This window comes from Mobula birostris, chromosome 6 (genome assembly GCF_030028105.1).
Source record: "Mobula birostris isolate sMobBir1 chromosome 6, sMobBir1.hap1, whole genome shotgun sequence".
Taxonomy (NCBI): domain Eukaryota; kingdom Metazoa; phylum Chordata; class Chondrichthyes; order Myliobatiformes; family Myliobatidae; genus Mobula; species Mobula birostris.
Window position 1 is genome coordinate 97536467 of NC_092375.1, and position 12933 is coordinate 97549399.

The 12933-nt window shown below is 47.8% G+C and overlaps 1 protein-coding gene across 3 annotated transcripts in view; it reads left to right on the forward strand.

Annotated features, from left to right (window-relative positions):
• The first annotated feature begins 6085 nt into the window (after positions 1-6085).
• LOC140199218 (lysosome membrane protein 2-like) overlaps positions 6086-12933 on the forward strand; it is a 102125-nt gene continuing 95277 nt past the window's right edge. For all 3 annotated transcript variants that reach the window (XM_072260911.1, XM_072260910.1, XM_072260912.1), the window contains exons 1-2: positions 6086-6360; positions 8592-8749. In XM_072260911.1, coding sequence (XP_072117012.1) covers positions 6238-6360; positions 8592-8749 — 281 coding nt within the window. In that variant the 5' untranslated portion in view covers positions 6086-6237. The remainder of the gene's footprint in view (positions 6361-8591; positions 8750-12933) is intronic.

Below are 12933 nucleotides of genomic sequence, written 5' to 3' on the forward strand. Positions count from 1 at the left end.
CTCGTCACAGCTCCATTCTATGTGAACATTCCTGGTGAACAACTGCCATAGACATCTTCTGCCAGACCTGGCTGGATTGCATGAAACACTGTTGCAAATGCAGGCTTTGCCAAATGCCTTCTTCATTTCCCCACCATTTTCGGTGAACTATGAACTTTCACCCAAGGTCTGTCTGAACATCAGCACCCCTAAGATGCCTGCAATTAACTGTGTGGATCCAGCCTGCAACTGACATTACCTCATAATTGTCTGGATTAAAACTCATTTGCTACCATCCTGCCCAACCTCTGAGCTGATCTGCACATCCTTTGACAACCCTCTTTACTTTTTACAACTCTGCCAATTTTCATCTCATCTGTAAACCCACTAATCAGCCTACCTACTTTCTCATTAAAAACATATATACAGTTCATTTATATATATGTATAAACCACCTGACTCCTCATAATCAGTCTCTGTCTTTTCAACTGTTAATACATCCTCAGAATTTCCTTTCAATGATGTAAGGCTGATTGAGGTATCCCTATTTCCTTCTTTGGATAAGGGAACTGCACTGCTATCCTCCAGTTTCCTAGTACCTCACCCAAGGCGAAGTAGAAGCAAAGATCGATGTGAAAGCCCCAGGAACCTCCCCTTGGTTTGCATACCATCCTGGAATAGATCGCCCCCAGAAAATAGCTGATGCTCTCCAGCAGGCCTAACAAGAGGCATCTGCAATGGATTCCTCCATGCCCTGCATCAGCTTGCAATTATTCCGACAGGTTAGATACCTCATTTCCTGTGCACTCCCCATACAGTTCTTCTGTCATTCTTCTAAACTCTACAGAATACAGTCCCAGTCTGCTCAAGATCTCCTAATATGACAGACCTGAAACCAAGCAGCTACAGGCATTATGTGGCTAGTATATGTTTTCATAAGTTAGGTGCCTGAAATAGTGCATAGTACTCCAGATGCTGTCTCAGCAAAGCCCCACACAATTACAGTAAGACTGGCTTAATCCTGTAATCAAATGGGAAGAATTGTACCACACAAACATGGGCACTTCATCTTGGATAGACCACTTTTTGCCTACCTACACTAATCCCATTGGGAACTTTAGGATCCTTCTATGCCTTGCTTGTCATTTCAGTGTCCGTCTGCATTGGGTTTCTTGGAACTGTTGTCTCTGGAGTGAAGGAGACTGAGGGGTAATCTTACAGCGGGTTATAAAAGTATGAGGGGCATAGATAAGGTGAATGATTACTATCTTTTTACAAGTGTAGGAGAGTCTAAAATGTGAGGGCATACTTTTAAGGTGAGAGGAGCAAGTTTGAAATGGGACGTTGGGGGGTCACTTTTCCACACAGAGGGTGGTGGGTATATGGAGTTTCCTGTTACTTACCCTAAACCTATCGTCTCTGGTTTTAGGCGCTTCTGCCACAGGGAATGTCTGCAATGATGTCCATGGCCCTCATAATTTTGTCACCCATCTGCCTCCCCAACTATGAGAAAAATAAACCCAGCCTATCCAGTCTCTGCCTATAGCTGAAATAGTCCACCCTAGGCAACATCCTGGTGAGTTTCCTATACACTTTTTCCAATACAAACACACTGTGTGCGACTAGATCTGCACATAGGTGTAGCCAAGCCATCATTTTATAAAGCTGTAGCAGCACCTCCCCGCTCTTATATTCCATGCCTCATTCACTACCCTATCCTGCATAGACTCTTTATTACTCCATTTACCCATGCTGCCACCTTCAGAGCTCCTTAGATTTATACACCTTCACCATATTGTTACCTTTACACTGTTTCCATGCCCTCCACCTCTGTATCTGTCACGTTGAAATGAGGTCATACAGTGTTGCCCGTGATGGGGACTCACCTGTCTCAATACATCATTCTGTGGCCTCCTGCTAGACTTTCCTGGCTGTGGTCCCTGCCACAGATCGCCCTATTATTAGAGATCTCATTTACTAATCAATCACAATCCACCCCCGTAGTTCTACAAGACCTTGGCACTTTGAATATTGCATGCAATTTTGTTCTTGTTATCGAAGGAAGGATGTTTCCTCAATGGCTCATGCACCCATACCTAGGACAGCAGAACTGATGTATGCGGACAGATTGAGATGATTCAGTAATATTAGAAGAATATGGGAGTTAGGCTATCATGTTATAACAATATAAGTTATTGGTGAGACCATGCAGGGTATTGTGTACAATCCTGGTTGTGATTAAGCTGGAAAGGGTGCAGAAAAGATCTGCAAGGATGTTTTGAGGATGGTGGGGAGGGCAGTTGAGTTATAAAGAGATGCTAGATAGGCTGAGAGTTTTTTATCTCTGGAGCGGAGGAGGCTATGAGGTGACCTTGTAAAGTCATGAGGGCTGAGGGCAGTAGATAAAGTGTGATATCACAGACTGAAGCTAAAGCAGGTGGTCATATCTTTAAGGTTAGAGGGGAAAGTTTAAAGGGGATCTGAGGGGCAACTCTTCCACACGGTGTGATTCATGAATGGAGGGGCTTAGAGGGATCTGGGCCAAGTGCAGGCAAATGGAACTAATTCAAATAGGTATCTCGGTTGGCATAGGTGAGTTGGACCAGAGGAACCATTTCCATGCTGTGGAAATCTATGACTCCGTGATTAAAAATTGGAATTTATAAAATCCTGACAGGAATCAGAATGCCACCGGCATATGTTGTGAAATCTTTTGTGGCAGCAGTATAGAGCAATACGTAACTTAAAAAACTATAACTTACAATAAGAAATAAAGTTAAATAAAAAATTAAATAAGTAAGGAAAAAGAGGGAAAAAAAGAACTAGTGAGGTAGAGTACATGGATTTATTATTCATTCAAAAATCTGATGGCAGAGAGGAAAACTGAGTGTGTTTCTTCAGGCTTCTGCACCTCCTCCTTGATGGCAGCAATGAGAAGAGGGCATGTCCTGGGTGATGGGGTTCTTTAGCAATGGATGCTATCTCTTTGAGGTATCACCTTTTGAGGGTGCTCTCGATGCTGGGACGGCAGCTAGTGCCCATGAGGGAGATGACTGGGTTTACAACTTTCTTCAGCTTTTTCCAATACCGTGCAATGACCCTTCCATACCAGGACTGAAGAGATTTGTTACTAGCGTAAACACGAGGAATTCTGCAGATGCTGGAAATTTAAGCAATACACATCAAAGTTGCTGGTGAACGCAGCAGGCCAGGCAGCATCTCTAGGAAGAGGTACAGTCGACGTTTCGGGCTGAGACCCTTCGCCAGGACTAACTGAAGGAAGAGCTAGTAAGAGATTTGAAAGTGGGATGGGGAGGGGGAGATCCAAAATGATAGGAGATGACAGGAGGGGGAGGGATGGAGCCAAGAGCTGGACAGGTGATTGGCAAAAGGGATATGAGAGGATCATGGGACAGGAGGCCCAGGGAGAAGGAAAGGGGGGAGGGGGGAAAAACCTGGAGGATGGGCAAGGGGTATAGTCAGAGGGACAGAGGGAGAAAAAGGAGAGAGAGAGAGAAAGAATGTGTCTGTATAGATAAAGAATAGATGGGGTACGAGGGGGAGGTGGGGCATTAGCGGAAGTTAGAGAAGTCAATGTTCATGCCATCAGGTTGGAGGCTACCAGATGGAATATAAGGTGTTGTTCATATCCGCTCAGGGAATCTCCCATTCACTGCTACCAACCTTATAGTTCCCACACCTCGCACTTCCCGTTTCTACCTCCTACGCAAGATCCACAAACCTGCATGTCCTGGCAGACCTATTGTCTCAGCTTGCTCCTGCCCCACCGAACTCATTTCTGCATACCTCGACACGGTTTTATCCCCCCTTGTTCAATCCCTTCCTACCTATGTTCATGACACTTCTCACGCTCTTAAACTTTTTGATGATTTTAAGTTCCCTGGCCCCCACCGCTTTATTTTCACCATGGATTTCCAGTCCCTATATGCTTCCATCCCCCATCAGGAAGGTCTCAAAGCTCTCCGCTTCTTTTTGGATTCCAGAACTAATCAGTTCCCCTCTTCCACCACTCTGCTCTGTCTAGCGGAATTAGTCCTTACTCTTAATAATTTCTCCTTTGGTTCCTCCCACTTCCTCCAAACTAAAGGTGTAGCTATGGGCACCCGTATGGATCCTAGCTATGCCTGTCTTCTTGTTGGCTTTGTGGAACAATCAATGTTCCAAACCTATTCTGGTATCTGTCCCCCACTTTTCCTTTGCTACATCGACCACTGCATTGGCGCTGCTTCCTGCACGCATGCTGAGCTCGTTGACTTCATTAACTTTGCCTCCAACTTTCACCCTGCCCTCAAGTTTACCTGGTCCATTTCTGACACCTCCCTCCCCTTTCTAGATCTTTCTGTCTCTATCTCTGGAGACAGCTTATCTACTGATGTCCACTATAAGCCTACTGACTCTCACAGCTATCTGGATTATTCCTCTTCTCACCCTGTCTCTTGCAAAAATGCCATCCCCTTCTCGCAATTCCTCCGTCTCCGCCGCATCTGCTCTCAGGATGAGGCTTTTCATTCCAGGACGAGGGAGATGTCCTCCTCTTTTAAAGGAAGATCCTCCACCATCAACTCTGCTCTCAAATGCATCTCCCCCATTTCACGCACATCTGCTCTCACTCCATCCTCCCGTCACCCCACTAGGAATAGGGTTCCCCTGGTCCTCACCTACCACCCCACCAGCCTCCGGGTCCAACATATAATTCTCCATAACTTCCACCACCTCCAACGGGATCCCACCACTAAGCACATCTTTCCCTCCCCCGCCCTCTGCTTTCCGCAGGGATCGCTCCCTACGTGACTCCCTTGTCCATTCGTCTCCCCCATCCCTCCCCACTAATCTCCCTCCTGGCACTTATCCTTGTAAGCGGAACAAGTGCTACACATGCCCTTACACTTCCTCCCTTACCACCATTCAGGGCCCCAGACAGCCCTTCCAGGTGAGGCGACACTTCACCTGTGAGTCAGCTGGTGTGATATACTGCATCCGGTGCTCCCGATGTGGCCTTCTATATATTGGTGAGACCCGACGCAGACTGGGAGATCATTTTGCTGAACACCTACGCTCTGTCCGCCAGCGAAAGCAGGATCTCCCAGTGGCCACACATTTTAATTCCACATCCCATTCCCATTCTGAATTGTCTATCCACGGCCTCCTCTACTGTAAAGATGAAGCCACACTCAGGTTGGAGGAACAATACCTTATATTCCGTCTGGGTAGCCTCCAAACTGATGGCATGAACATTGACTTCTCTAACTTCCGCTAATGACCCACCTCCCCCTCGTACCCCATCTGTTATTTATCTATATGGACACATTCTTTCTCTCTCTCTCTCCTTTTTCTCCCTCTGTCCCTCTGACTATACCCCTTGTCCATCCTCTGGGTATTTTCCCCCCCTCTCCCCTTTCCTTCTCCCTGGGCCTCTTGTCCCATAATCCTCTCATATCCCTTTTGCCAATCACTTGTCCAGCTCTTGGCTCCATCCCTCTCCCTCCTGTCTTCTCCTATCATTTTGGATCTCCCCCTCCCCCTCCCACTTTCAAATCTCTTACTAGCTCTTCCTTCAGTTAGTCCTGACGAAGGGTCTCGGCCCGAAACATCGACTGTACCTCTTCCTAGAGATGCTGCCTGGCCTGCTGCGTTCACCAGCAACTTTGATGAGATTTGTTACTAGAATGATTTTCCTTGGGCAAGGACATTTAGAAACAGGGGCCACAGCCTAAGGAAATGGGATCTGAGATGAGGAGGAATTTCATCACCAGATGCAGGTAAATCTGTGGAATTCTCCACCACAAATATTGAAAGAAGGATATACTTATGTTACAGAAAGCTTAAGATTAAGTGGTTTGAGGAAAAGATAAGCATGAACACAGGGTAGTCTAGAAAGGCTGAATGGCTTGGCACTGCTCTCAATTTCTAGGCTTGTGTAACTAAGAGTTGAATATCCTCATGGTTTAAATGTGGTTAAATCAGTGGGAGATTTGAACATTGTGTGTCTATGTACATTGACCTTTGGAGCTGATAATGTTTGCCAGCAACTGGACCTTGATCCGCCAGCAGCATTTAGGGAGCCAGCTTGACTCTGTGTTGAGTAGATCCCAAAAATTGTAGTGCACAAAGTGCTCCTTTAGCTGGTGGATCTTGTCCCTCAGAAAGTGAATATGCTTCACGTAACCAATTAGTTGTTAGTCAGCTGAAGTGTCTCATTATTCTCGTTTTACTGATTTTTCATTATTTGTAGAAATTATGACTCACTTACGGAACAAAGTTGCGGTGATGAGTGCCTTTGCTTTAGGCTGCCTCATTACATTCATTGTGTTGACTGTTAATGATGTTCTTAAGAACGTAGTGGAAGACCACATCAAAGAGGTAAGAATCAGCAGAATATGGACTTCTTACAATATTTATGCAAAGCTAATTTACATAAATCAACTTAAAATTAATAATATGTTTAACGTATGTTGGTCCAGTGTTACTCTGCTGGTCAAAACGGGTTTAAGATCATCAGACCATAAGACATAGGGGAATGGCCTTATTCTGCTGCTACGTCTTATGGTCTAACCTGTCCACACTGAATAAGATGTTCATCTCAGTTAGTCCAATTTTCTTCTGTTTGCTTCTGATTTGGGCTCTAAACTTTTCCTACTCATCTACTTGTTCAAATAACTTGAGAAATATTTCACATTCCAGAGGGATGTGATCCATCTATATGAATCCCATTTTATCAGCACCAGTTTCCTTGACTCCTATGCCTTGGTTCTAGTGCTCATCAGCTAGAATGTAGAACATAGAAATCTACAGCACATTACAATTTGTTCAATGGCCTAATCTTATTATGTCACAGGATGTAATCTGAATTTAGCAGTAGCTGTTATTAAAAAAATGTGAACCCCAATGCTTAAATGTGTGGTTTTGTGGTTTTAATTCGCGAAGTAATTCCTACACTAACATTATTTGCAAAGTAATTCCTACACTGCCATTATTCCCCAAAGCTCCTGAATTACTATTGGTCAAGATCCCAAAGTGGCTGTCAAATTGCACTCTGGGAGTTCCCAGCTGCACCTCCCAGCCTTGCCACCGGTAACCTTGTCCCATATCCATAAAACAATGCAGCCCCAAAATTTTCAAAGTTCGTTGTCGTATATACACGGGTGCAAGGTAAAACTTACTTGCAGCAGCATCACATAGCACATAGCATCAGACACAACATTCATGACAAAAACATAAATTAAACAGACTAGGTACGATCTTTACAGGTAGGTTGAAGGGTGTACAGGCTTTTGTATGCCACCTGCCAAATGGTAGCTGTAAGATGTGATGGCTTGGATGGTGAAAGTCTTTGATGATAGAAGTTTTTAATTGTATTGTCATGGTATTTTATTATTACTAATCTTTTCCAATCTTAGTATGTTGAACATTCTGAGCAGAGGCTATCAAAAAGGTTGGAGTAAGGTAGTACATTCAGCATAGGTATGTTTTAACTTTAGGTTAAAATCAGCAAGTTGATCCTCTCTGCTACCTGTTGTAGGCTGGGTCCAATATACCCTTTCTTTAATATTGTCAGGAAACTCAGATGTATAGCAAGTGATCCATCCAATACTGGCTGCGTTGCATTATGCCCAAGGCTTTCCAAGTGTGGATGGCTTTGGATAGTGGGAAGGGATTGATATAGTTGCAGGCACGTTATAGAGTCATAGAGGGATACCACCAAGTCCACACCAACCGTCAACCACCCACACAATAATCACACTTTTACTAGTTCCACATTGCCATCAACTACCCTCCTCCCAGACTCTACCACACAACTACAGACTCAGGGCAGTTTACCCAGGCCAGGTAACCTCCTATCTGCCCACCTTTGGGACATGGGAGGATATCAGAGCACCTGGAAGATTCTCACTTCATCACAGGAAAAGCGTGCAAAGCTGAGCAACTGTAACCACACTTATAGACGTAACACTTGCACAACCATTGAATTGTCTCTGATTTTGCTTATTTTCTGACTGAAATCCTGTTTTGGCATAGTGGCTTTTCACTGACTAGTATAATATATGTTCTGTGTGATGTCTGAACATACTTGCTGCGAGCAAGGTTTTCATTGTACATGCAGCTCACGGTATTTGTGGATGTGGCAATAAACTCCTTGACCTGACTGAACTCCACACAAACACCACCAGAAGTCAGACCGAACAGACAGCAGCTCTGTTAGGTGTACTGATGTGCTACCGAGGGATAACACCCTTAACATACTCCATTTACAGTCATGAAATTTCACCCTTCAATCAGATGAGTGAGTAGAATCTTGCATTAAGAGCTGAAGCTGGTCAGCTGGATTGATGGTCACAGTTATCCAGTTTAGTGCAGTTTTTATGGATGGCCCTGGTGTGTGAATGAATAGTACAATTGGGAACAGTTGATGAGATTGATAATGGTGTTTAGACTGCTCGGGAATGGGCAGCAAGTGGAGGGATAGTGATGGTATGCAGGAAGAAGGGATTTAGTTTCATTTGCATGATGTTCAGCACAGATATTGTGGACTGAAGAGTCTAGTCTTGCACTGTCCTGTTCTGTGTCCTATATTTCTCATCCTGTCTCTACAGCATACGAAGCTGAAGCTGAACAGTGAGGCGTATAAGAACTGGAAGGACCCTCCTGTTCCCGTCTATATGCAGATCTTCTTCTTCCATATTGAAAACCCAGAAGAAATACTTAAGGGCAACCAGCCCATGGTGAGGGAAGTTGGACCCTACACATACATGTAAGACCAGTTTATTTTTAAACTGCTAACTACCTACGTTAAATACAGGAACTGCTATAAACCATCAGCAGGTCAGACAGCATCAGTAGGGAAAGGAACAGTAAATGCTTAGGACCTACTACCCTTTATAGAAGTGGGCAAGGGACAGAAGGGGAGGTACAAATTAATTTTCCAGTACAGAGATGGTGGAGAGGAGTGTGTAGAACAAGGGAAATGTCTGTGATAGGATGAGTTGAGATGGCTTAATGATAGTAATAACCAGCACGTTCAGCTTCTTGGTCTGTGTGATGACATGTCTGATTTGCCAAATATGTGAGGTTGCTAAGGAGACGGAGTTAATGTTGATATGAAGACAGAAACAGGCCCTTCCTTCCATAATGCCCACGCCCACCTTTTGCCTACCTATATTAATTGCATTTGTCTGCATTAGGAGCCCCGCCTCTTCAAGTATCTCGATAACTGCCTAGTACACTTGGTAAGAGTATCTGATTCCAGATATCAACCATTCTCTGTGGAAGAATATTTTCACTTCAGATCCCCTTTAAGATTCCTTTGTCTCATTGAAGCTGATGCCCTTTTGATTTTCATACAGGGAAAATGATTCTGACTATCCATCTGTCTGCGCCTCTCATGTTGCTGTAAAACAAATCCATCTTAGTTAATCTCCACGCGCACCCACCCCCCAGCTGAAGCCCTCCAATTCAGCAACATCATGATGAATCTCCTTCGCACTCTCTCCAGTGCAGTCATACATATCGTATAGTGTGGCGACCAGAACTACACAGTACTCCAGGTGTGCTTTAGGTAATACTTTGTAAAGTTCCCTACTCTCATATTCTATGCCCTAACATAGGATGGCAAAAATGCCATTTCCCTTCATTACCTATCTACCTGTGTTTTCCTAGTGACTTGCAATATCCATGTACCTATGGGCCTATTTTTTACCCATGTACCCAGCCAAATATACTTCGAACGTCACAATTGTAACAATACACACCCAACTGCGCCAGCGTTCAGCTCTAACTCTCTGGAATATAGATGGCTGGTACAGCCCCGTTAATGATTCAAGACCGTCCTGCTAATTGACAATCATGTTTTAGGTGCCAAGAACTGAGTATTTAAAAAGCGCCTGACTGAGGTTCGGTGCTCAATTGTAACCCAACTAGAGATATTGTCTCTATTCTCTAGTCTCTAGTTACAAAACCCAACTAGAAATATCGCCTTGCATTTTGTTTTTGCTCAGTTCTCGTTCCAGCTTTATCCTGTGCTTCAATTCCAGGCTCAGATACGCCAGCACCTGGGTCCAAACCAAACTCGTCAAGGTCTCTCGTCACAGTACGATTGAGCCAACATGGACCCAGCGGGGTATCAGAGTCTCTTGGCTGCTGTGTACAGTGACAGGTTTCTGGACAGAACCTGGAGATACACGATCTCTAAGCTGCCGTCTACCAGATGTCGCAAGGAGGATGCCAGAGTCACTCAAATGAGGGTATTGCTTCCTCTGCGGAACTAGTGCATCTTCCAACCCTGGAGATATTCGACGGTGACCCGGGTTCATGCCATGGCTTCAATTCTCATTGCTATTCGAACTCCAGCCATCCTGGTTCCCTTCAGAGCAGGAAAAAGTGGCTTTCACGATCTCTCTCCTAACCGGGAGAGCCGTCGCCTGAGCCACCGTGCAAGGTCGGAGATTTGCATTGATTTGGAGGAATTCATGGCCATCACGAGAAAGGTATTTTGTCATCCTGCCAACACAAACAGAGCCTTGGACGTTCTGATGAAGCTGCATCAGGGAAGTTGGTCAGTTATTGAGTTCTGAACTTTGGCACAAGAGAGTGGTTGGAATGAAGGAACCTTGGCCACTCTGTTCCACCACAGATGAACTAAAGGATGCCCTCAGCTTGGAGAGCCAACAAGGGGCTTAGAGGTCCTCATTGACCAGTCCGCCTGCTTTGACAAAGGTCTGGCAGAGCGTAAGAAGGACTACGTTACAAGGCCAAAGGTGGCGAGCCCGAGCCTGACCTCAGTCTGTTGCAGTTCCACACCCCAGTCTCAGATCATAACCAGCCCATCTCCTGCAGGCTCTGTTCAGCTCTTGCAGATCAGTTGCACGAGGCTTTCTGCCCATGATAGGTCCCGGAATCGGGATCTTAGAATCACAGAATCACAGCTGCTGCTATTACCGCGAGGAAGCAGGTCACCTGTGGGCTGAATGTCTGAAGCTGCAGCCGGCTGGAGAATTGCTAAGGCCATCCAGTATCAGAAGGACTGTGAAGTAAGCAGCCATTACTCCCAATCCCATGGATTCTAGTTTCACACCGAAGGAAGTTTCACCTGGGATAGGAACTCGAGGCTGGTGAAGTCTTTTATGGACTCTGGTGCAGTGGGTAATTTTCTGGATTTAGGAACCGCCCGTCTGTTTGATATACTGCTGTAAGAGTTGAGTCAGCCCAAGCTGTAACTGTCTGGATAGCTGCCCACTAGTTTCCAGGCAGATCCACTAACAGGCTATGGTATTGCAGAGGAGGATTGAAGATCATGTAGGAGACATTAGTTTCTACATTATTGACTCTCCACTCATACCCCTGATCCTGGGGTATGCTTGGCTGTCCCAGCATAACCCATCTGTGGACTGGAGAGAGAGGAGAATCATTGCTTAGTCCGATCATTGTAAAAGGGTGTGCTTGCAGCCTGGTGTTCCAACCCACAGACTCTCCTGAGACCAACGACCAGCAAGAGAACAGACTTCAGAGCAAGGTTACCCAAAGCCTAAGGGATCCAGCCACCAGGTCCCAACTGAAGGAAGGATTCCTAAATGCAGGCACTTGGAGCCTGTTCCCGGGACACGGACCCTCGCAGCCCGCCCCCGGGACACTGACCCTCGGAGCCTGCCCCCGGGACACTGACCCTCGGAGCCTGCCCCCGGGACACGGACCCTCGCAGCCCGCCCCCGGGACACGGACCCTCGCAGCCCGCCCCGGGACACGGACCCTCGCAGCCCGCCCCCGGGACACTGACCCTCGGAGCCCGCCCCCGGGACACGGACCCTCGCAGCCCGCCCCCGGGACACTGACCCTCAGAGCCTGTTCCCGGGACACGGACCCTCGCAGCCCGCCCCCGGGACACTGACCCTCGGAGCCCGCCCCCGGGACACGGACCCTCGCAGCCTGCCCCCGGGACACTGACCCTCGCAGCCCGCCCCGGGACACGGACCCTCGCAGCCCCCCCTGGGATATGGACCCTCGCAGCCTGCCCCCGGGACATGGACCCTCGCAGCCCGCCCCCAGGACACGGACCCTTGCAGCCTGCCCCCGGGACACTGACCCTCGCAGCCTGCCCCTGGGACACTGACCCTCGGAGCCTGCCCTGGGACACGGACCCTCGCAGCCCGCCCCCGGGACACTGACCCTCAGAGCCTGTTCCCGGGACAGGGACCCTCGCAGCCCGCCCCCGGGACACTGACCCTCGCAGCCCGCCCCGGGACACGGACCTTCGCAGCCCGCCCCTGGGACATGGACCCTCGCAGCCTGCCCCCGGGACATGGACCCTCGCAGCCCGCCCCCAGGACACGGACCCTTGCAGCCTGCCCCCGGGACACTGACCCTCGCAGCCTGCCCCTGGGACACTGACCCTCGGAGCCCGCCCCTGGGACACTGACCCTCGCAGCCCGCCCCCGGGACACTGACCCTCGGAGCCCGCCCCTGGGACATGGACCCTCGCAGCCTGCCCCTGGGACACGGACCCTCGCAGCCTGCCCCGGGACACTGACCTTCGCAGCCCGCCCCGGGACACGGACCCTCGCAGCCCACCCCTGGGACATGGACCCTCGCAGCCTGCCCCCGGGACACTGACCCTCAGAGCCTGTTCCCGGGACACTGACCCTCGGAGCCACCCCTCCAACAGTCTGCATCCACCCTTGCCACCTAGGAAACCTCCGGTGTCATCCTTGGAGGAGGGTTCAGAAAAACTTGCGACACCCAGACCAGTCAAAGATCCTTCCATCTACAAGAACTTGTAAGAAGTCTTCAGAAAGGGAAGGGTCTTGACTCTTCCATCACATCAACCCTACGATCTTCTGCCTGGCACTTGTCCTCCGCGGGGTCAATTACATGGGCTCTCTGGTCCAGAGAGAAGTATATATTGGAAGGTCTTGCTCTGAGATTCATTCAGCCCTCCACCTCACC